Source organism: Hemibagrus wyckioides, linkage group LG13, assembly GCF_019097595.1.
Source record: "Hemibagrus wyckioides isolate EC202008001 linkage group LG13, SWU_Hwy_1.0, whole genome shotgun sequence".
NCBI lineage: Eukaryota > Metazoa > Chordata > Actinopteri > Siluriformes > Bagridae > Hemibagrus > Hemibagrus wyckioides.
In genome coordinates this window covers 9,057,501-9,082,633 of record NC_080722.1, presented here as the reverse complement: position 1 = coordinate 9,082,633, position 25,133 = coordinate 9,057,501, and the positions used below count along the sequence as shown (strand labels likewise).

At 38.8% G+C, this 25,133-nt stretch overlaps 2 protein-coding genes across 2 annotated transcripts; both read left to right on the top strand.

Moving 5' to 3' along the window:
• The first annotated feature begins 295 nt into the window (after positions 1-295).
• pde6gb (phosphodiesterase 6G, cGMP-specific, rod, gamma, paralog b) lies at positions 296-1,962 on the top strand. The gene is made up of 3 exons (XM_058406978.1): positions 296-528; positions 946-986; positions 1,471-1,962. The coding sequence occupies exons 1-3, from the start codon at positions 383-385 to the stop codon at positions 1,545-1,547; spliced, it is 264 nt and encodes an 87-aa protein (XP_058262961.1). The 5' UTR covers positions 296-382; the 3' UTR covers positions 1,548-1,962.
• Positions 1,963-4,206: 2,244 nt separating this feature from the next.
• On the top strand, positions 4,207-18,264 carry nploc4 (NPL4 homolog, ubiquitin recognition factor). The gene is made up of 17 exons (XM_058406987.1): positions 4,207-4,351; positions 6,917-6,997; positions 9,389-9,498; positions 9,928-10,134; positions 10,277-10,325; positions 10,518-10,612; positions 10,935-11,058; positions 11,497-11,676; positions 12,510-12,596; positions 12,864-12,935; positions 13,056-13,182; positions 13,479-13,639; positions 14,326-14,397; positions 14,516-14,608; positions 15,678-15,794; positions 16,047-16,149; positions 17,374-18,264. Exons 1-17 carry the CDS (start codon positions 4,337-4,339, stop codon positions 17,529-17,531), a joined length of 1,851 nt encoding a protein of 616 aa, XP_058262970.1. The 5' UTR covers positions 4,207-4,336; the 3' UTR covers positions 17,532-18,264.
• Positions 18,265-25,133: the final 6,869 nt, after the last annotated feature.

Below are 25,133 nucleotides of genomic sequence, written 5' to 3'. Positions count from 1 at the left end.
CTCCAGCTCCTCTACGGGATCATGGCTCTCATGAGGCATTCATCTCTAGACTCATTTGTCTATAGACACATGTCGTTCATCAGTAAGCGGATTATGGATCAAGTCCAGGACAGTGTACACACCATGTGCAGTAAGAATGGGAGAATTATCGCTTTCTGCACAAAAAGTCAGGACTCAGGAATTTTCCACTGTGCTGAAATTAGTAATGGTACATTAACATGATAATCAGCAAGTCACAAATGCCTTGTGCTTTCTCTCTCTCTCTCTCTCTCTCTCTCTCTCTATCAGACTGAGACTCTACATCAGGAAGAGAGAATACATAGAGGGTTGAATAAGAAACAACTACTAACTAACAGTCTTTTCATCAAAACAAACAACAGCGATGAATCTCGAGCCCCCTAAACCCGAATTTAAGTCAGCCACCCGAGTGACCGGAGGCCCAGCCACACCACGCAAAGGCCCACCCAAATTTAAGCAGAGGCAGACTCGCCAGTTTAAGAGCAAACCACCAAAGAAGGGCATCCAGGGGTAAGTCTAAAATTATATATATTTATTTTCCAATTGATTAATATTGTCTTTTTTTTTAAGGAATAATAATTTTTAATAATAATATTTTTAATTATTAATAATTATTATATTTTAATATATACTTTAACTTTATAAATTTTTTTTCTAATTTACACTTTAATTAATTTATTTATTATGAATTTTGTTTTTGTTTTCTAGGTGTGAAATAAATGCAAATGACTTACTAGTATTATTTAAAATGATGTCTATTATATTATATTATATTATATTATATTATATTATATTATATTATATTATATTATATTATATTATATTATATTATATTATATTATATTATATTATTATAAGTATAATATTCACACTGCAGCATCATATACTTATCATATGTGTTAATAACTCTTCTGCTGGCTCCATCAGATTTGGAGACGATATTCCTGGAATGGAAGGTTTAGGCACTGGTAAGTGCAGTCTTTTCTCTATCGCCTTCTCACACGTCTTTTAGCATCACCTCAACGTCATCATCTGTTTATTTGCGACTGCTCTCATTCGGAGTCCTTGAGAGCGAATTATATTTTACTCAGACAGGCTGTTCACATCGATCATGACTCATTATAAATGCTATAAGTCAGATTATAAAGGCTTGAGTGTAGCTCTGCTGGAAAGCTGCTTATGATAGCCAGGAGGACACAAATGCTTTTCAGCAGGTGTGCTAAGTGCTAAGCTTTAGTCCAGGACGTAGCTTTACCCTTGCAATTCTATGCATATTTTTATACTTTGGGTTTGTATTGCTGTAACTGAGATGAAAATAGACGTGCTTTCATCCAGGAATAAACTAGAGAACAGAACATCAGTTATGCCGTGTCCATGATGTAGCATTGTATCATATGCTATGAGACTATTTCTGTGTCTGTTAAGTGACTGTTTTTGTGTCCATACCCACAGACATCACAGTCATCTGCCCTTGGGAGGCCTTCAGCCACTTGGAGCTGCACGAGCTGGCTCAATACGGCATCATCTGAGTTCACCATCTTCACACCATCCTCTTCACTTTCCTCTTCCGTTCTGCCTCCATCCCGGCCATGGGCTCCTGTGGGTCCATTTGCACGCACACCTTATCATAGAACAATACAAAAATGGAAAAAGCAATGGAAAAAAAAAAAACCAACCATACAAAAAAAAAACCTTACCTTACTGTCCACCTCATGGTTTCTTTCTTTTCTGCTCATCAGTGTGTTTGACTTATTGTCTGTCAGATCTTAGAGGTACTCGCTCTCTTCTTTCTCCGTTCCTCTGTGATCTTTCATATCTGTATCCTCCTTCTTTTCTGGAACAGAACTTCAAACTTAAGCAAGCAAGACAGCCTCAAAGTGAGTATAAGTGTTGCACCCGTGAAGTGCTCGGCTTCTCATTTCACGTGTCCCGGCCCCTCTGGTGACATCTCAGAGGTATATCCATCTTTTTTTTTTTAAAAAAAAATAAATAAAAAAATAGGTCATACTCCTGTAGACGTAGGATACTGATTGACTGACTGACTGTCAAAGAATAAATGTGACACCTTGCATTAAAAACCAAACCAAAACGCAATCCTGCTGATTTAGTTCTTGCTGATTTACAATACTGAATCTTTAGGCATTATCCTACTTGACCTTTTTCTCCTTTATTAATAATCGTATCACACACACACATTTCTGCACTCAAGGTCCAGAGAAAAATTAATCAGCACTTTCTTGGCTGTCTTGCAATCTCAGAACCGTCTGATGTGTCCAAATGATGTGTTTTAATGAAAATAAAGAAGCCAAAACAGCAAGTCATAGACAGGGTTGAATGTTCTGCATTATTGAAAGGTTTAGTGCTGGGTTCAGGCCATTACAATTCGGGAAAGTGTTCACTTGATCTGTTTTGTGTCTTATTTAACTGCATGCTGGATTTGCTTATTCATTATTCATCTTTCCTGCTCGTCCTGGCACCATTCCTTCTCTTCGTGTCTGCCTGCTGTCTTTCAGTCTCCTCTGTGCTGTTTCAAACCCTTAGCCTAATTTCAGTTCTATTGAATTCTTACCGATTATCTTTGCATACTTCATGTGTACATTAAACCAAGATAAACTGATTTGATTTGCACATACTGTAAAGTGAATTGCAAGTTCCTGTCTCAGGTTTTCTTATTCATTATGCAGTCTTTACTTTATCTGTCGGATGCTGTGTGTGTTGCCGTGTTGTATAGGCGCATCTGAAATATTCAGCCTCATTTATTCATTCATTTACATTGGCACATTGTCCTTGTCCTTCACACAAACGCTCACTGAACAATTTACAGTGAAACATTTTGCATGATCTCAAACATTTACGTCAGCTCTCACCCAGTTTCCTCCTGACATCTGTGTACTTGGATGATGTGAAGATTGTTACGGGGGTTTTGCAGTATTGTACTCCTCCCTGGATCTGTTGGTATGTTTGCTCAAGAGATGACAAATGCATCAAATCTTTGACCTTTCACCCAATGCCATGCCATGACTGTCTGTAACCCGTGACTGAAGTAACAGCGTTTCTTCTCTACAGGATGAGATCAAAATAAAGCTTATAAAAAGGGGAAAATTATTTCTTGATTGTCACGAGTCCAGTTCTCCCTGCCGTTAATACACACAACACACACGCTAATGCATTTCCGTTTGCCTCTTTATTTCCTACGTAATTTGCTAAATACTTCACTTTCATTACATTAATAAATATCCAATTTATTTCTTTTCTGATCATTCTATATGTGTTTATTGTTTAACAAAATACAATAAACCATGAACAGCATGTACGAATTTTTATTATTTTTATTATGTTTATTCAGATTAATTTTAATAAAATTAAATAGTTAATAAAATGTGTAAATCTGAATTTCTTTTTATATTCATTAATTACTAGCTACCACTGACTAATTCACCTAAACTTTTAAATAACTTTTCATTTTTTTCCCCCTTCACCTAGCAAGAATTTTGACAGCAGGGATTTATTCCACCGCTTTTATAAAATTAATTTTTAGGATATATTTTAGGATATATTTTTTTATATTTGATTAGATTCCCTCTACATTTATATATACATTTATTATATTATTATATTATATGTATTTATTATAATACGTATAATATATATATATATATATATATATATATATATATATATATATATATATATATATATGTATATTATATTATTATTATATTATATGTATTATAATAAATACTAAATATATATATATATATATATATATATATATATATATATATATATATATATATATATATATATATATATATATATATATATATATAAACAACTTTATTTACAGTAGCTGTATGTTGATGTTACATTTTTTGGCAATCTTTTATTATTTTTAGACAATTTCACGTATGTTAGCTCTGTTACGGCTTTAGTTTTGAAAATAACCGACTTCCGGCAACAGTCACGAATATACATTGACTTGTCCCACCCGTTTTCCAGAAAGCGCTGTCGTAGTGTCCCGCCTTTTTCATCACTATTGGTTGATAGAGCATACTCAAGCTCCACTGTCCAATAAGGAACAGTTGCGTTTGAAATACGACCTTATTAGCCAATCACACTATAGAAGGCGGGGTTTGTCTGAATGCAGTTGGGAAAACAAATTAGGCAACGGAAGCGCCTGCTACACCATCGCCGTCTTCACACACAGTGCAGAGTTATGGAGTTGAGTTTCTCTCAGACTGTAACATTCATCGCCGGTACTGTAAACGCTAATATTGTTATCTGAGTTCAGGTTTCGGGATCACAGACCCGAGTAAAGATGTCGGAAAACATTGTAAGTATACGTTTGTGCGGTTTTGATCAGCTCCTAATAATTTTGGGGGATAGCGCAAGTCAGTGAAACGTGCAGTTTATTTCGGTGATGAGGCAGCAGAATTGGTAGCGTGATGCTAACCGATTAGCAAGCTAACGGTCAGGAGAGTCAGGGCCCGGCTGTGAGATAAGGAGCAGGAATCGCAGGGGCAGGAGGAAGAAGAGCACAGATTAATGAGTGGAAACGCTTAGCTGTGGGAAAAGCCGGAGGTTGATGTGTTTACGAGCTCAGTCCCAGTGCACTCGGCTTGTGAGACAGGGGGACAGTCAGAAAGTCGCAGCTCTCTTGCTGTTAAACCTTTCAGACGCTTTCAGGCGACATTTATCACACTAAACTACTGAAAACTTACTGAAATCACTCAGTAACAAACTACTCTGCTTATATAGCTCTATTAAACCCGCTTTCTTGTACCAGTGCTGGGGTCCCAGCACTGCTCAGTTCACATTTACTTAAAGGTGCAATAGGCGATTTTTATTTAAAAATATCTTACTTGTTCAAATAATCTGAAAGATACGATTAAAAATCAATTATTTAAGGCCTCTTGTCTTAACAGTATTGTTCCTAAGTGGCTAAAAGAGCCCTGACTTCTGGTCAGGAATCCTTGTTTGTGTTTGGCTGATCCTCCTGTCAATCATTCAGTAGGCGGGCCGGCTCAACAGGCCATCATCGATGCTGGGGGCGGAGCTTGGTGAACATGGGCGGGGTTGGTGTGTGTGTGGGCTCAAGAATGAAGACATTAAACCCTCCTACTTAACAATCAGACACACAGATTAATTTTACCTATTGCTCCTTTAATGAAAACATTAAACAGTAACATCTGCAGACAGATACGCTGATATCTGTTCAGTTAGATTGGTTATGCTGTCCAGTGTGTTCATCTCAGTCCTCATGTAACAGGTCAGGACAGCAAAACCTGAAGAAAAAAATAAACTGCTTCTGACCCAATCAGCAGGTTAAATCCGCAAGATCATTTTTGCTTTGAAATCCACTTGGGATCCACAGATTAATTTAGCAGTCAGCCATTCAAAACTTAAACCTATAAGTAAAAACACGACATGGAAAAACATGGCGGATTTCCTGCTCTGATGGATTTGGCAGTCTAAATCTAAGCTTTTAGGATGAACGATAATCCATCAGATCTAACTGCGGGTATAGACGGTGTTAGTCTTTCGGTCGGTAACTATCAAATCTTTTCCATCTGTTTGACATGAAAATCACAAAGTAGATTTGATCAGGCATAACATTTATGAGCAGTGAGAGGTAAAGTGAATAATGCTGATGATCTCCTCATCATGGCACCTGTTAGTGGGTGGGATATGCAGCAGTGAACATTTTGTCCTCAGAGTTGATGTGTTAGAAGCAGGGAAAATGGACAAGCGTAAGGATTTGAGCGAGATTGACAAGGGCCAGATTGTGATGGCTAGACGACTGGATCAGAGCATCTCCAAAACTGCAGCTCTTGTGGGGTGTTCCCGGTCTGCAGTGGTCAGTATCTATCAAAAGTGGTCCAAGGAAGGAACAGTGGTGAACCGGTGACAGGGTCATGGGCGACCAAGGCTCACTGAGGCACGTGGGAAGCGAAGGCTGGCCCGTGTGATCAGATCCAACAGACGAGCTACTGTTGCTTAAATTGCTGAAGAAGTTAATGCTGGATCTGATAGAAAGGTGTCAGAATACACAGTGCATTACAGTTTGTTGTGTTTTGGTAGCAAAAGGTGACCAACACAATATTAGGCAAGTGGTCATATTGTTATGCTTGGTCATCATATATAGATAAATGGAGAGCGTTAACCATGATGCAAATGCATGCAGTTCCTACCAAACATTTAAATTAATGAAACAATAAAAATAAAAGTTTATGTAAATCTAGAACCAGGATTGTATCTGATCCAGTTTTTTTTTTTTTTTTTTTTCTCTCAGTGCAAGTCATCATGGTCTGAGTGTCACAATATTACTGTTTTTGCCTTCTGCAAAATCATAAAAGTTTGCATTTCCGGTTTTCCTACTGGGTGCATTAGAGCAGATATCTAGCTAGCATACAAATTAGTAACGTAAGATTCATTTTTTTTTTAATGTCGGTGTAATGACTCGACTGGCATGTATAATTCAAGTAATTATAAGGAATGAGTCTGCTTGTGTAACTTATGCCAGGCACGCACTCTTTATTTGTCTGTAATGGTCATCTTGGCATGAGGAACGTTTCGGAAATGTCCTTGATGGAATAAGAAAGTCATGAGAAAAATCAGTCAGGGGTAGAGCAACATTGACCCGTGTTACGTTTCTCTCCAGTGTAACCTTTCAGTTACTGCGATACAAGTCTCAAGAGTCGTGCCGCTGTCTTGAGCCTGTACAACAATCACGTGTTATCCACCATGTGCTGTTTCACAGTCACATATACGCTTACGTGACTGTATACCCTCACACCTGTAGCTGGTAAAAGTTTTGCTGGAAGGTTGTGATAAGAATGCTTTGAATATTCTGTTTGAAATAAATCATTAATAAAGTGACCTATTCCTTTCCTCTTAGATCATTCGTGTCCAGTCTCCGGAGGGGATGAAAAAAATCACTTCAACCAAGCGAGAGACTGCAGCAGCTTTTCTGAAAAAGGTTTGAAGCACACTAGAGTTTTAAATGCACACACACACAATATGAAAACACATTATAGCTGATTAGCCATTAATATTTCTGTGCTTTATTTAAAGTACAGACATAGATATATAATTGAATAAAAAAAATGTTGATTGTAGTGTTAGTTGACCGTTTTCGCAGACTGAGCATGAGCAATAGGTCTTTCAGCCAAACAAGTGTTAATTAATGTGCAGTGGACATTTATCATCTGCATATCCATGGTTCATTATCAACTTCATGACTTACCATTTGGTTTCTTCCTGAATTGACCCAGATTTCTCTGACCGCAGTATTCGCCTCATCACGTCTCACTCTACTGTATTTTATTAGTATTTTTCCTGTTCATCAGCACTCCTTTAGTATGTCCATACCAGACATAGCTACGGGAACGGCACTCTTAACATTTCCAGCAGCTCAGAGAGTTTATTTAGCTCTGCCTACAAGAGCTAATTTATTGATTAAACCAGACAGACCACGCGCTTCTCTGACACATGCTGCTTTCTGAGCCGCGTGTAGCCGAGACACTCGAACGCACAACATATTTCAGCAAGGGACTTCATGGCATGCTGTTGTGTCCACACACTCCCAGCAAGTCTGGCTAATGAAGAGGATTTGTTCACCACCTCTCTCATATTACAGAGCAGCTATTGTGAGACAACAAGTGCACAGTTCTGCAAAATGCAGCACTGGAGCTGAATAGTCCCACGCTGTTCAACAGTCTACTGACAACTTCATCTGATTGAACACCATCAAATCTTCTGGGAAAGATTTTCACAAGGTTTAGGAGTGTGTTTATGGGAATTTCTTTGACCGTTCCACTCTAGAAGTGCATTTGTGAGGTTAGGCATTGATTCACCTCTAATTCACCCCAAAGGTTTTCTGTTGGGTTGAGGTCAGGACTCTGTGCAGGCCAGTCATCAAACTCACTCCTCCATGTCTTTATGGACCTTGCTTTGTGCACTGGTGTGCAGTCATGTTGGAACAGGAAGGGGTCATCCCTAAACTGTTCCCACAAAGTTGGGAGCATGAAATTGTCCAAAATGTCTTGGTATGCTGAAGCATTAAAAGTTCCTTTTACTGGAACTAAGAGGTCAATCCCAGCCCCTGAAAAACAACACCTGGGTGTCCCAGAACTTTTGGCCATGGTGTATAAATTGTTAGAACAAGCAGCTGTGATACAGCAGTGAGAGTTCAGACCCAGTTGCTTTCTGATTTCTCTCTGTGGCTTCCAGTTAAATGCAATTTGCACGGTTAAAGATTACATTAAGCACAGCGCACAGCATGAGCTCATTTGCAATGTAACTAATATCGCTAGATTAGAGACGCTGTATTTCTGCGAATAAAACGCATCTCTCCCGAAGATGAAGCAGCTTTGCAGAGCCGAATTAAAGATAGCTGTGGAGATCGACGAGCAAATCTGCAGATCAATAGAGAGATCATGTTCTGTTATTTCATTGAAGGTCAAGACAGGATGCTGATCTGGACACAGCGAAGTCTCAGCTATAGACATCCTAAACACCAGGTTTATTTTAAACTACAGATACACCCCAGACCTCACGTTATATTTCTCAAGCTTTAAGCCACAGCTGTGAGCTCGATGTATTCCTAATGCCATCAAGCCTCGGTTAAACGTGCTCTTGCAGAACATCTCCATTTCTTGCTAAGTGCTCTGAGCTCTGTAGTCCATTCAGAACTCTAAGCTTTATTAGATATCAGCCACAATCGCATTACGATCGAGCCTTTAATGTCCATGTAAGTGTTCTGCCTGGCCACATGGAACATCCATGGCTAGGCTTATTTTGTTCATGAATAAATTCAGTGTTCTGCCTGAAAATGTTCAGATTTTAATTCTAACCTCAGATTATGTGGTTAGTTTCTGGTCTCTGACTTATTATTTTTTTGACTTGCTTACTTGTCAAAACTGTGAATGTGCAGCTTATGGGGTATTTCATAATATCTAGTAATTTGTGTGTGTGTGTGTGTGTGTGTGTGTGAGAGAGTGTGTGAGTTGTGCTGACTGAGCTGCACAGCAAGAATTATTTGCCAAGCTACTGCAGCTATTTTTCCCCCCTCTGCTCTTTCTTTCTTTCTTTCTTTCTTTCTTTCTTTCTTTCTTTCTTTCTTTCTTTCTTTCTTTCTTTCTTTCTTTCTTTCTTTCTTTCTTTCTTTCTTTCTTTCAACACAGCCTTTCTTATCCTGCTTTCTTCAGTTAAACTAGCGACGATTTGTCATTTTGCATTTGATGAACCAGACCGAGGGGTTTTTTTTTTTGTTGTTGTTGTTTCTTTTAGTAAAATTGTCCTGTTTTTGCACCATCATGAATAAAACAGGATGAACAACATTTTCTCGTTCTGCTCTTATCCCCCAAAGGTTGCTAAAGAGTTTGGTTTCAACTCGAATGGGTTTTCTGTCTACCTGAACCGCAATAAGACAGGCGAGATTGTCTCTCAGAACAAGACCCTTAGTCTGCTTAAAATCAAGTAAGTCTACAACGTACACTGGAACCATGAGTATTTTGTCACACCGAGATAAAATACTAGAACAGTTTGATTAGGTGCCAGAATGAAGCGAGGTGCACTATAATGGCTGATTTTGACCTAGCACAGATACATACAGTGCATTTGATATGCAATGATTATAATGTTTAATCATCTCTATGAGGAACAAGTCAGATCTTTCTTGGGCATTAGATGGATGGATGGATAGATAGATAGATACTTACTTTATTCATCCCAAAGGGAAATAAAGCTTTTATTATACATGTAGTTATTTTGTAGTTTCCCCTCCAGATGTGCTTTTTTAATATTCTAAACATTTGACACCAAGAGAAGTAAAAGCTTCCAAAACAACAACGTCTGCTTTTCTCTGCTTAAACAACTCCAAACTGTGTATATTTATTTATTCTCTAGGCATGGAGACATGCTCTTTCTCTTCCCATCATCAGCTGGTTCCTCCAGTGAGAACATGGACACAGCACAGCCTCACTTTTCTCTGTCTTCTTCTTCTTCATCCTCCTTGTCCCGGTCACACTCGGCACCACAGATCCAGGAGGATGAGATTGATCAGTATCTGGCCAAGCAGGATGGCAAGATATACAGAAACCGAGATCCCCAGCTGTGAGTCTTTCTCTCTCTCTCTCCCTCCCCCTCTCTCTTTCTCTTTGTCTTTCGAAAATCTAGCCTGCTTTTATGTCCTCAGTGTGCGTGCAGTATAGGTTTCTCTCTGAGTTTTAAATTTTATGCGTGTGTGCATTTTTAGATGCCGGCATGGTCCCATGGGAAAATGTGTTCACTGTGTACCATTAGAGGTAAGAACATGCATATGAAAGTTTCTTTTTTTCCCCTTCAGATGCTTGCAAGGAAGTACTGGAGTCACCGTGTTTGAAAGTGCAAAGACTATTGTCCTATAAATAATATAAAGGTGTCAGAGAATGTTTCTTCTGTGCTAAACATGTATGCCATGCAAATACATCTTTCTCATATATCAATTATTTTCACAGCCTTTTGATGAAGACTACCTGAATCATCTCGACCCACCTGTTAAACACATGTCTTTCCACGCTTACATCCGCAAACTGACAGGTGGAGCAGACAAGTGAGTTTTTCCTTCAAGATTTTGACTCTATGGCAGAAAATAATTTATTCAGGGAAGTTTTGCTTTAAAAAAAAATTAAAAACAAAAAACCTGAAAGACATCTAGAACGTGATTAAAAAAACATAACAGTTTAAGCCATAGCCTTAGTTTTAAGTTACTGAGAAAACCTGTTTAGGAAAACTGATATCTGTTTCTGAAAGCTTATTTATGTCAGGTTACATCTCCTGTCAGTCATTTGTTAACATGGGCATGTTTCTTTCAAATGTAATCTTTAAAAGGACTAACCTTGCCTAATGCATCTTTAATCTCTTTTCTTTCACAGAGGCAAGTTTGCAGCACTGGAGAACATCAGCTGTAAAATCAAGTCAGGATGTGAGGGCCATTTGCCCTGGCCTGAGGGCATCTGCACCAAGTGCCAGCCCAGTGCTATCACCCTCAACAGACAGGTACTCTAACCGATCACGGACTTAAAAGCTGAGCAGCTCCGGAGGTTTGAGGCTTATTTTCTGGGCCAGAAAATGTCAACAGAATACTAAAATGACACTAATCTCTTCTATTGCATGGCCATACAATTTAAAAAAAAAAAAAAAATCCATAATGGTTTGTTTTTGTACATGAGAACATCATAGCTATTGCTTTGTTGAAAATTAGGGTAGTATTTTATGTGAAATGCGTTTTTAAGATGTTTGAACTTATTGTACAGTCTTCGAGTAATGTCTCTCCTTATGTTATGCTATTAGTTTTCATTTCTCTTGTCAGTCCAATATGAACCTGCAGCAGCATGTTGATCAAACTGTGGTTTAGAGAGTGAGAATAAAGTTGTTGAAGTATACTAATAAAGTATCAAGCTTCGGATATTAAACGAAAACGGCTTTCCATCACAGAAATACAGACATGTGGACAACATCATGTTCGAGAACCACACCATCGCAGACCGTTTCTTGGACTTCTGGAGGAAGACAGGAAGTCAGCGGATGGGCTACCTGTATGGCCGCTACACAGAGCATAAAGACATTCCACTGGGAATCCGTGCCGAAGTGGCCGCCATTTACGAGCCACCACAGGTGACCGCTTTTAACGGAGAGTTTTAAAGAATGGGGTGAAAGCTCTTAGTCGGGTAGCATGATGCAAGCAAATATTTTGTCTGTATTTCATATGTTATCACAGCTTGATTATTATTTGTCTACTTCTGGTGAGGCATGCAGCATTCAAGTCCATGTTCAAGGTGCTGACTTGGCATTGCCAAGTGTGTGAATAAATGAAAATAAGGATAAATGGAAACTTGCTTATACTAGGAAGAAGAAGAAAATTAAAATGTGTTATACAGTGTATGGCCAAACTGTTCCCACAAATCTGGAAGCGTTCAATTGTACAGAATTTCTTTGAATGTTGTAAGATTGAAATTTCCCTTTAATAGAATTAAGAAACCCAAACCTGTTCCAGCGTGATGATGCCCCTGTTTACAAAGCGAGATTTATAAAGACATGGTTTGTTAAGGTTGGAGTGGAAGAAATCAAGTGCCCTAGACTAAGCCCTGACCTCATCCCCAATGAGCATATTAGAGATTAACTGGAAAGCTAGCTGCCCCAGGTCTTCTGACATGACATTAGTACCTGACCTCTTGTGGCTAAATGAACACAAATGCCCCACAATCATGCCCCAAAATGTAGTCAAACACCTTTCCAGAAGAGTGGAGCTTATTATACCAGCAAAGAGGGGCGTACATCTGGAATGGGACATTTACAAAAAATAAACATAAAAGCATATGAATATGATGGTCAGGTGTTCACATACTTTTGGCCAAATATTGGATAATTGCAACTATAATTCACCTTGTTTCACAACTTATTTCCTATTGGATACTTGTTGTGAATGTTTCTTATACGTTTGGTTTCAGATTGGCACTCAGAACAGTCTGGAGCTCATTGATGACCCCAGAGCTGCAGCAGTAGAGGAGGTTGCTGCTAAACTTGGTCTTCGCAAGGTAACTCCTTTCAGTGTGTGTGCCAGCAAAGCTATTTACATATTTCATCATATCTGTTAGCATGCTTGTCTAGTTATCTTTTTTTTTTTTTTCAGTTGAAAATTTCTGTAACCTACCAGGTACCTGATCTGTGTGGTCGTAGGTTTTATGCTCCCCCAGTGTTATGAGATTATTCATTTGCTTCTCTGGTCTTGTTAAATTATGGGAAACGTCTATTACTACAACTTTCAACTGAATTTGAAAGTCAATATTTCCTTACGCTCTTAGGTGGGGTGGATCTTCACAGACTTGCTCTCTGAGGATACAAGAATAGGCACAGTGCGTTACACAAGAAACAACGTAAGACAAATTGCTTGTCTAAACAGAAAGCGTGTGAAGATATGTTTTACCTTTTAGCCCATTCCAGTAGTCTTCGATGCGCTTGTATAAATTCAAGCGTTTAATGTGTTTCCTGTGCAGGACTCGTACTATTTGAGTTCGGAGGAGTGTATCACGGCTGGACATTTCCAGAACCAGAACGCCAATCCATGCCGGCTCTCTCCTGATGGCCACTTTGGATCAAAATTTGTCACAGTGGTAGCGACAGGTATGTGGTCACATTTTCTGATCTTGTGTTAAAGTTGCATCTTCCTGCTGTCATTTTATGGAGGATTCTGCAGCTACTCAGCGATGCAGTGGCAGTCTACAGCTACATTATTATTCTACATGCACACGAGTCTATTGATCAACCTTAGATGCTAACAGCTTGACAGGTTTTTGTTGTATCCTTCTGCTGGTTGTTGTGAAAAGAGTCAGATGCGTCATTGATATGAAGTTTTAATGTCTAGTACTCTACTAGTGGTCTTAACACCTGTGTGTGTGTGTGTGTGTGTGTGTGTGTAGGTGGTCCTGATAACCAGGTACATTTTGAGGGCTACCAAGTGTCTAACCAGTGCATGGCCTTGGTGAGGGACGAGTGCCTGCTGCCCTGCAAAGACATCCCTGAACTCGGCTATGCGAAAGAGTCTAGCAGTGAGCAGTATGTCCCTGACGTCTTCTATAAGGTACAGGCATGCACACCCTCGCTATTGCACTTCAATAACAGCTACATGAGTATAAAGAATAAACCGAGATCCTTTTCTGTTTCCCAGTGTTCAATTTTACATTTTATCTCTTTTTGTATCTTCTACTCAGTGGCATCAAGGCTTAAACATGCTCAAGATATCAGAACATTGAATAAACAGAAAAGTGCTATACAAGTCTGGTTTGATTCCACTGTGGTAGTGCTGCCATACTGCAACATCTTATGTAATTTAATTCAGAAGGAAACATGTCCGAGCCTGACATGCTTTGACTTGTAAATGATTGCTTTTATTGTTAAAAATTTAATAGGTCATGGCACAAGTGAGATATAGTTTATCATAACAGTGTTTTGAATGGAGCCCTAGAGCCCTTTAAACACTGTGCTGCTTATTTGGTTTGAACAACAAGCCAGGCTGATAGATCTGACCGTTCTGAACTCGGTGTGACCCTGAATCTGTCAAAACAGGATAACAAAGGAGTACTTTTTCTTTTTTTCTGCATCTTGTGAAATGTTCCCCTGCCAGCCTGCAAATGAGCCGAAAGGTTGAGGTTGAGCTACGGGGTCATTAGATAGTCGAATTTCTTTAACCTTTAATTTCCTGATCATTTTATTTATGCTCACATTTTTTGTCTTTCTATTATTCTATGCATCTTATATTTTTTCTAGGATAAAGACAAATTTGGTAACGAGATCACATACTTGGCCCGGCCTCTACCAGTGGAGTACCTAATTATCGATGTGAGTAACATTTCCTTTTCTGAATGTATCTGAGTATCTCTGGGCATAAAAGTCTTCAGTATCTGTGTTCTCTAGGTTTGCTTGAAATCACTTTAAAATGTGTTCTGCCTTTCACCAGATCACCACCACTTTCCCAAAGGATCCTGTCTTCACCTTTTCCTCTACGCTCCGCTTCCCCATCGAAAACAGAGATGCACTGGGAGAAACACAGGTAGCCACTCGCACAACCTTAGACCAGGGGTGTAACATCTTAAGCAGGTTTCTATTTCAATCAAGCAGAAGACACACACTTGTTTAATCAGTTGATCGTGGCCTCCATTAGACTTGGGTGTGACTTCAGTATGGATGGAATGAAAACCTCACCCACACCAGCCCTTTCCAGATAAGATTTGACATTCCTGCATTAGATACATCATCATTCTAACTGAGAACAAGCAGATATTTTCCTCGATGCATTTTCTGTCTAAACTGACTGACTCTTTTTTTTTTTTTTTTCCTGTTGTTAATACACACTGTTTAACTTTAGGTATTTGCACACCAACAGATCACACCCATATATGGACCTTCTTTGTAAGCTGTTGCCACAAACTGAAAGCACACAATGATCTAGAATGTCTTTGTACTCTGTAGAATTGCAGTTTCTCCTCACTGGAACTGTCAGGCTCAGACATGTTCCAGCATGACAATACCCCTGTGCACAAAGCAAGGTCTATGAAGACATGGTATGCCAAGATTGGAGTGAAAAAAACCTGAATGGCCATCAGTGGCACAGAGCCCTGACCTCAACACCTTCGGCATGAACACTGACTGCATCCCAGACGATTTTATTGTCATTTCAATCATGGTGTAGTACACAATGAAATGAAACAACGTTTCTCCAGAACCACGGTGCTACATAAAATCCTGAACAAAGTACACTATACAAAGTGCATGAGTGTAAACAGTGCAAGACAACACAATAGAGTACAACTAGTGTCCCCAGTATAGTACCAACCAATACACAGTTCTATAGAGAGTAAAGTGCAGGTAAAAATGCTATGGATGTGAACAGAGAGGACAGTTATCAGTCAATTGTAGCAGCAGACAAAGTAATGTAGAAGAATCGCAGTGGGATGTTCAATAATGTCCACAAACACAATAATGTCTGCATATAGTGCATCAGTGTATGGAGGTTACAGTTAATCAGGCTGCACACACTGTGTTTTTATTATAAATCTAAATTAACTATAATGTTTGACACATTTTCATTTACTAATCTCATGGTTTATTTGTGTGTTCAGGACTTCCACAGTTTAGCTACATATCTCTCCCAGAGCTCCTCCTCATCCTTTCTGGACATCGTCTCTGACTTCCACCTGCTCGTCTTCCTCGTCACTAACGAGGTCATGCCTTTGCGAGTAAGTATCGCAAATTACCAAGAATTAGTCGTGTAGTACACACTCTATCCAGCAGATGGCACCATAGGTCTGAGTGTTGGTAATTTGCAGGTATGGATATCACATTTATTTCTGTTTTTATTGTGGTGATGAATCTATACCTTTAGAAACAGTTGTCCTGGCCTTTCAGGTTGTCTGGCTTCCTTTATGGACCACATCTCCAGTGGATATCAGAAAATTGTGGTTTATATTCTATTTCTTTCTTGTTTACAGGACAGTATTGGGTTGTTACTGGATGCTGTGAAAACTTCAAATGAAGAGTTGGCACAAACCTGGAAGAAATCTGAGCAGTGGGCTACAATCGAGCAACTCTGTAGTAAGTAAATCTCTGATTAATCTTCCACATTTGGATAGTTTTAAATCGTTTAAGGGACATGACTATTTATTTATTATTGCATATACAAAATAAAATGTTTTCGCAAGATTTAGAAATGTTTTGGAAATGCTGGTGGGGGTTTTTTTTTGGTGTCATGAATACTAGATTTCTTGAATCCAGCTGGATACAAGAAGTATAGAAGTAAAGAATTCATTAAAAGAGCAATAGTGTCTTTTCTAACTTGCCATTCTCCAGCGACGTTGATTGTCCTATAAATAAGTACTCTAACAAAGAAGTAGTGGAGACAGCAAACGCTGGACTCGGGTCCAGAATTCAGTGCAACTATACGACACCGTTGTAATTTACAGCAGAGACTCTGTTTGGCTACTTAGTGATCTTTGAGATATCGAACACAATGGCTGTGATTGAGCTTTGGAACCTGATCTGTTTGAGCAGAGTGCACAGATACCGAGGATGTGAGAGAGCTGGACTTTAGGTAGAGATGAAAGGCTAATTCCCACTGGGGCAATAGAGTGTCACAGGGATGATGTATTTTTGTAGGAAGATGGATTATTTTAGAGAATAAGATAAAAATAAGAATTTTTTTTTTTTTTTTTTTTAAATGCAACTTTTATGAAATTTTAAGCCATAATACAAGCAACAGAAGTTAGAAGAATGCTAGACTATAAATAAACTACAAAATGGTCTCATGACTACGTCACCATCACTATATTTCATTATAACTCTTTAAATCTATATCCATGTTGTAATCCCATGTAGGACTACCCACTAATTGGCAACCATCTTTTTCAAGACCTACAAAAGCTTGAAAATAATGAGTGGAGTATTACTGGTGTATTTTATGGTGTAGAATCAAATGGTAAAATATCTTGAGCTTGCGTTAAGCAAAGATATTATTTCAGGGATTAAGGAAGCAAAAGGTCATCCAAAAAAGCCACTGACATCGGGTTGATGGAACTAATAGTGGGAAAAATTCCCAGATTTTAGGACATGTTCTTGCGGCACTCTTGTCAGCATGCAAGTTGTATGGCATTGTGGGTGCTGTAGGAAACAATTAAGAAAAAATGAAAGACCAGCATGTTGCTGATGCTAGAATAATTTTTGATATGCAGTTCATTAAGCATGGCTTTGTCCTTTAAGATAATGTGTGTAAATTTCATGTTGCTGCTCTCATTATTTTACCTTCCCGCCTTTCTGTCACAGGCACAGTGGGTGGGCAGCAAGGAGGATCTCTTGACTACGCCATGGGAGGCCCGTCTATCCCAGCGTCCTCTTCTGCTATGTGGTCCTGCCTCCACTGCACCTTCATGAACCAGCCAGGCACGGAGCACTGTGAGATGTGCAGCCTGCCCCGTAGTTAAAAAACAAAACGCCACCGCCCTGGCAGACAGCAGCAGGAGTGAGCTTCAACTTGTTCTCAAAGCCCCTCCCTTTTACACACTCACTCCATCTTCCCATCAGAACTCTGACCACTTCATCACTGCCTGTCCTGGGTTGCTATGCGAATACCAGTGGTGTGCTAGGCTACATGTCCAAAGCTAACAACGATTGTGTTCCTGTAGCCTCTTTGCAATGGCCACAAGGCATGTTGGGATTGATTTAGGTAAAGCACTTGGTCAAGGTTTCTTTCTCTCTGCGGTCCAAAATGAGCCGACAGCATCGTCGCATCGTTCTGGACATTAATGAATTTGTTATTGGAGTTAGATTTATGCCCCAACCCTTAATTTTCACAGCCTGGAGATGTGTTGTGTAAATAATATGCAGATTGATACTGATACTATTATTTAATTTCAGCGAGGCTTTTTTTTTTTTTTTTTTTTTTCCTTTTCATTTTTCTGTTTTTTTTTTTTTTTTTTCTGAACCATAATTCTATGTATATTGATTGAATTTAATACGATCCTGTTTTCCAAAAAAAAGAAGAAAAAAAAAACCTGTTGAGCTGAAAAAGCACTTGGTGGATTTTCACAAAACAAAATGCAGCACACATGAAACGACTGTCCACATCATTGGACCCTTCAACGCACCGTAACAGCTTGTTCTTGAGTTTTAATTGAGACTCCCTATTAAAGGTTGCACAAGCCTTTTTCTCAGTCATTACATGCTCTTTTTCTTTTTTTTGTCTCCTTTTATTAGCTACTTTTGAGGGTTGTGTAGTCTCTTGTGTTTGACTTCTTTATGGTAGATGGAATTACAGTTTGAACTTTTCAGCACACCATAAACCAGTGACTGGTTTCTTTGCTTGTCAGAGTATTGAATTTAACTTCTGATACCGGGCACATCATATGGGACTACCATGATTTGAATTTCTTCATTTACGGTCTGTCTTCCTTTTTTTATTATTATTATTATTATCTTTTTCCGTGTCTCGCTTGTTGGCGTCTGCGGAGGTGCGTTCACCGTTCAGCACTCTGTATCATTTTAATCGTCAATACCATGCAGCAGTATTTGGTCAGATTTTCTTCTGACCAAATGTGTGCCATACGTGGACAATAGAAAGATGAAGGGTAAAGAACGTGGACAATGGAAAAATGAAGGGTAAACAGAGATGTAGCAAAAAAAAAAAAAGGGCTTAAATTAGGGTTAATCAAAATACCTTTTCATTTCTTTGTTCCTTTATAGAGCTGAAAGCAGTGCTGATATTTGTGTCCGACACCAAAAAGAAAGCTCCTGAGACATTTGTCCGTGTTTATAGGGATGTAACAATATATGAATGCATTATTCAGAACAAACAAATAATGTGTCCTTAAGGGATACAAATGCTATGATAGGATATCAAGAACACTATTCCACTATTTATATATACCTTTTTTTGCATGAACGCTCTCCAGAAAAGGATTCACACGGCATCTGGTTGAGATTAGAGGTGTAGAACACGGGACTAGGGGGCTTACATAAGATGGAGGTTTTTTACTTTCATGCAGGCACAAAAACATCAGATTCATCGATGTAAGACGTTCTGCAATGCATTTACAGCGTCATCCAAAGTAACTAGCTGGTCAAGGATGTGGTCATTTAAATTACGCTACTGGTTTGTTTGTTTTTGGAAAATAGCAAATTACAAAGCCCTAGCTGAAATCAATTTAGTTAAGTTGCCTTTATTTGTCACATATACATTACAGCACAGTGAAATTCTTTCTTCGCATATCCCATCCTTACCGGTTTTGGGGTCTGAGCGCAGGGTCAACCCTGACCTGCCGGTCAACGACCCAGAGCCTTAACCACTTGAGCTACCACCGCCCACCGCAATTTGAACTATCTAATTTATTTAAAACAAATAATTATGTAACAACTTAACTCGTTTAACTTGTTAAACAGAGAATTTCCCATTTATAATGAGTGTAAAGACTGACTTCATCTGTGTGCTAGCCTTCTCATTAGGTTTCGAATCTATCTCGCGTGGGTTCAATTTGGAAAGAGTATCGTACCGTATCACTCTAAACTCAGGCAAAACAAAATGATACAGCAAATAAATGAAACAGCAAATAAATGAAACAGCCTTTATTGTCACATATACATTACAGCACAGTGAAATTCTTTCTTCGCATATCCCATCCTTGGAGGTTTAACACATCTATTAAATACCTATATCTTGGTGATAAATGAGTTATTAACTTGCAAGCTCTTCGATCCTCAAGCTATATTCTATAGCTTAAGCTATACTCCAAGGCACATGCACTTGGAGAGCAACAACAGTTTAAGTATTAACTTTAAAACCCATGCAGCATGCGTCAGCAAAGTATCCTTAGACAGCAGAAGGTCTTAAGAAGGTTTGCTAATTGTGAAGGCATCATTACAGCATTGTATAGTTGACCATTCTCTGTTCAGTTATAATGTATGATTTAAACCCAAATCGTTGTAATGCAGTGATCCATCACCAAGCGTGTGAGATGTACATGCACAGCTACATATTTGCTCATATATACAAATGTATTGCTTTAGACTGCATTACCTGCTGAGATAAGCCTCTCTGGTTAAGCTATCACGTACACAGACCAGGTTTTTCCATCGGTTCCTCCAGACCCCAGATGTGTTGCAGATGATGTCCAGGAATGCTGCTTCGGAGGTGGGATGTCAAGATGAAACACAACCTGCAGAGCAGAGGCCTTGTTTTCTTTTGATGTTGGACTGCACATGTTTCTTGCTGTTGGGTTTGTTCATATGACTGAATTGTCTAATATTAAACAATAGACTTATCATAGACTGTGTTTTAACTTTTCTCAGTGAGGGGCTGGTGCTGGGTTGGTATAGCATGTGCTTTTTTATGTTTAAACCGTTTACTGAGTCTACAGAATGTGGTGTGTGACACTGAATTGAGGGCAGAATTTGGATTTATGTGTCTGATCTTAAGGATTCGCAGAAACATACCTCACCAATACCTTACCAATGAAGGGGTGGGATTACAGGCTTGACAGACGTATATAAATGGCAGAAGGATTGTGCTTGAGAGCCATCCGAGATACATCAATACTTTTCAGTCAGTTGAATTTCCAAGGCTCAGGGTTAAAAGTTTTTCATGAAGATATTTTGAGGTAAGTAATTCTTTTTGATTGAAGAAATATGTACAATGTGGTGTTTGAGATTTAGGAATATGTGTAATAATAGTGTGCATTAATTAGCTGTATTTGGAAGTGTATAATGTTGTTTTATAACCCATGACATAACACAATTATCATTTTTAATATTAGTTGTTTTTTTTTTATTATTTATTTATTTATTTTCTTAAAAATGGATTACATAAAGATTACATATTTTTCATCTTATTTATATTAAAGGGTCAGGTGTGCTTAATTTAGGTGTGTGTGTGTGTGTGTGTGTGTGTGTGTGTGCTTGTGTGTGTCTAGAAAATGCAGATCTTGCCGTTCTTGTGTTTTATGCTCTCTCTGGGAGCTGCACAGAAACACACTCTGTGGGACTACAGAGCTGAAGGTAAAACTATTTATAGGAAAATGGTTTCAAGAATCAGGAGACGTTTCTTTCAAATGTTTTGTATCCATAGGCGAGGAGAGATGATCATCATTTTAGTTCTTGAATAATTTTTTTTCACCCCTTAAAAAGTTTTTCACTTTTTATTGTGTTACAACCTGGAACTTAAACAGACTCTCGGTTTGGTCTCCCTTCCTGGTCACTGAGTTTTGAAGGACGGCGTCCTATAGGCAGAATCATATTCTGCTATATTCTTTCCATTTTTTACATAACAGATTTACTGCTGCTTTGTGGAAATGATGCTGAATGATATTTTTCCTGAACATTGTCTTGAAATGATAGTCTGATAGCTCCTTGGTTGTTTTTCTTCTGTTTATTTAGATTTGTGGGTGTTTCCGTTAATAGGTATATGTATATTGAGGTCATATGACACTTGCACACAGTTAATCTATTAACAGGCTAGGATTCTCACCTAATGGATAAATACTCATACAATAAGATATTTTTTTATTTATTTCCCCCCATACTTTAATATTACAGCCTAATTCAGCCTTGTGTACATTCTTGACATGTTATAACATTTCAGTTCCAGGTTATAGCACAACATAATACAAAAATGGTTGGGGTGAATTTTTATGCAAGCCACTGTAGATAGGTTTATAGTCATTATAGTAATATTTCTCATCTCTAAACCTCTTGGATGGAGGACTAAAATAAGTTTACTAGTATGAAAGTATTAATAAAGTATTACCTACTAAACATCTCAGTATGAAAGATTAAAACAGTCTGGATAAATAAACCCCTTGACTGCTTTACTCCAGCTGTGAAGGTGAATGCCAGAGGATGTGCCAATCTCACTTTAGTCCTGGACAACTGGAAATATGCCATTATGACCCAGGTGAAAGATCTGCTTCTCATTGACCACAGCACTGTGCTACCGGACTACAGGAGGTCAGTTCTGCTGTCTGCAGTGCAATACGTCTTACATCTATGGTTTGTTTTTTTTATTGACTTAATCCAAGGCTTCGTTTTTCTCAGACACTGTAATAAAATCTTTTTAGGATTGGATATCTGTCTGAAGCTCTCGGTGATCTGTATAAAGAGTTCAACTCTTTAAAGGAGCGACTGGGTGAGCTCACAGCCAGGTTCGGTGGAGTGGAGTCCTTTGTTGATGAGGTTCGTTCAGGTCGGGAGGCGAGACCAAGGGCAGCAGGAAACATTGTGACCTCCGAATATGACACCAGACCAAGACGAAAAACCAGAGTGGTGATTCGAAGAGTGATGAAAGCAGAAAATCCATACCTGTAATTTTATTTCTTAACTTTTTTTTTTTTTTAAAAATGGACTATAATAAATACACTATAAACCCTATCAGGCATAACATTATGACCACCTGCCTAATATTGTGTTGGTCCCCCTGTTGCTGCCAAAACAGACCTGACCTGTCATGCACTGTGTATTCTGATGCCTTTCTATCAGAACCAGCATTAACTTCTTCAGCATTTTGAGCAACAGTAGCTCGTCTGTTGGATCGGATCACATGACCCTGTCACCGGTTCACCACTGTTCCTTCCTTGGACCACTTTTGATAGATTCTGACCACTGCAGACCGGGAACACCCCACAAGAGCTACAGTTTTGGAGATGTTCTGATCCAGTCGTCTAGCCATCACAATTTGTCCTTGTCAAACTCAAATTCTTACGCTTGCCCATTTTTCCTGCTTCTAACACATCAACTTTGAGGACAAAATGTTCACTTGCTGCCTAATATATCCCACCCACTAACAGGTGCCATGATGAGGAGATCATCAGTGTTATTCACTTCACCTGGCACTGATCATAAAGTTATGCCTGATTGGTATCTATGAGTAAAAATGTAGAAATTCTACACTGTATAGAATCAGTGAAGAATGCATTTACTAGAATGAAAATATAAAATGTATTCTGTAGTAAAGCCGTAGCCTTTTTACTGCAGTTTCCTCCCCTAATCAAAGACATGTTCTGTAGGTTGATTGGCATCTCTGTAGTGTGTGAAAGGGTGAGTGAGTGAGTGGGTGATCCTGTGATGGTTGGTACCCCATGCAGGGTGGCCCCCTCCTTGTGCCCAGAGTCTGCTATGATAGGCTCCAGGTTTCTTTTGACTCATCTGTAGGATAAGTGGTACAGAAAATGGCTGTGTGAATATTTTCCTCGTTTGACAGAAATGTAGCAATAATTGTAGTGATTTTTAGCTGTTTTTTTTATTGTCCTACATTTTTGACCAAGTTTCTTGTCCTGTTCATACAGAAAAATCACACACATATCACATGAGATCATTTGTAAATGTGATTATGTAATGTTTTTAAATATGATTAAGTAATTATGTATGTGGTCATGTGGAAAAACATTCATAAAAAATAAAATTGCACTTTCAGTTATCCTCTGAAACCATACATGTGGTGGTGCATTAAAACAGCATGTGTGAAATATAATCAAAATTGTAAATGTAACTCCTGTGATTATTCACATATGAATTTTGCTTGTTTTCTTAAAGAGTAAATAAAGTAAACATTATGAAATCTTTCGAAATGAAATGCTTTCTTTTTTTCATCTTTAGAGGGAATGGTTGCTAACATGCTTTAAGTATTTTTGCACATTTCCATTTCCATTTCTGCCATTTGGTAGACGACCTTATCCAGAGCAAGGTACAAAAGTAATGTATACACAATATGGCCAAAGGTTTGTTGACACTAGAAAGTTACACCCGTATGTAGGCCTTCCCAAAACAGTCTTATATGTTTGTATGCTATAGCTTCAAGATTTTGCTTCACTGGAAATAAAGGAGGCCTCCAGCATGACGATGCTCCTGTGCAGCATGCAAGCTCCTCAAAGACATGATTTTCACCAAGATCCTGCACAGAACTCTGACCTCAACCCCAGTGAACACCTTTGGGATGAACTGTGTGCCAGACCATTTCACCTGACATCAGTGCCTGACCTCACTAAGGCGCTTGAGGTTAAATCTACTGTACTGAAATTATAACAGCAAACAGGCGATCAGCTTTGGAATGAGATGTTTAAAAGCTCTTGAGAATGATTAGTCAGGTGTCCACATACTTTTGTCCATATTGTTTACATTATTTACCATAACAACATTAATTAAGCATATGATCAACATGTTATGAAGATAAAGTAGAACTTGCACTTCATTTTGCAGTTTCTTTGTATTTTACTCTGTGATTTGCTTTGATTTGTACATGTACATAATTCTCATATGACAATTTAAACTGTATTTCTCAAAGTTTTTCATTCTAAAGCGTTTTTTAAAGTACACTATATTGCCAAATGTTTTGGGACACCCCTCCAAATCATTGAATTCAGGTGTTGTTTTTCAGGGGTCGGGCTTGGCCCCTTACTTCCAGTGAAAGGAACTCTCAATGCTTCAGCATACAATCGTCCATACATTTTGGACAATTTCATGCTCCCAACTTTGTGGGAACAGTTTGGTGATGGTCCAACTTCAGAGTCCTGACCTTAACCCGATAGAACACCTTTGGGATGAATTAGAGCGGAGACTGTGAGCCAGGCCTTCTCATTCAGCATCAGTGCCTGACCTCACAAATGCTCTTCTACAGGAATGGTCAAAAATTCCCAAAAACACACTCCTAAACCTTGTGGAAAGCCTTCCCAGAAGAGTTGAAGCTGTTATAGCTGCAAAGGGTAGACCAACTCCATATTACATTCATGTGCATGTAAAGGCAGACGTCCCAGTTTTGGCCTGGCTCACAGTCTCCGCTCTAATTCATACCAAAGGTGTACCATCGGGTTGAGGTCAGGACTCTATGAAGTTCCTCCACACCAAACTCTCTGATCCATGTCTTTTTGGACATTACTTTGTGCACTGGTGTGCAGTCATGTTGGAACAGGAAGGGGTCGTCCCCAGGGGCGTATCTAGGATTTGAAAACACCAGGGGCTGAGCCCAAAACATCCGGGGCTAATTGAGGAGAGGGGGTAAGCAAGAATAACACGTTTTGTAAGGGCATTTTTATGTAATATTTTTT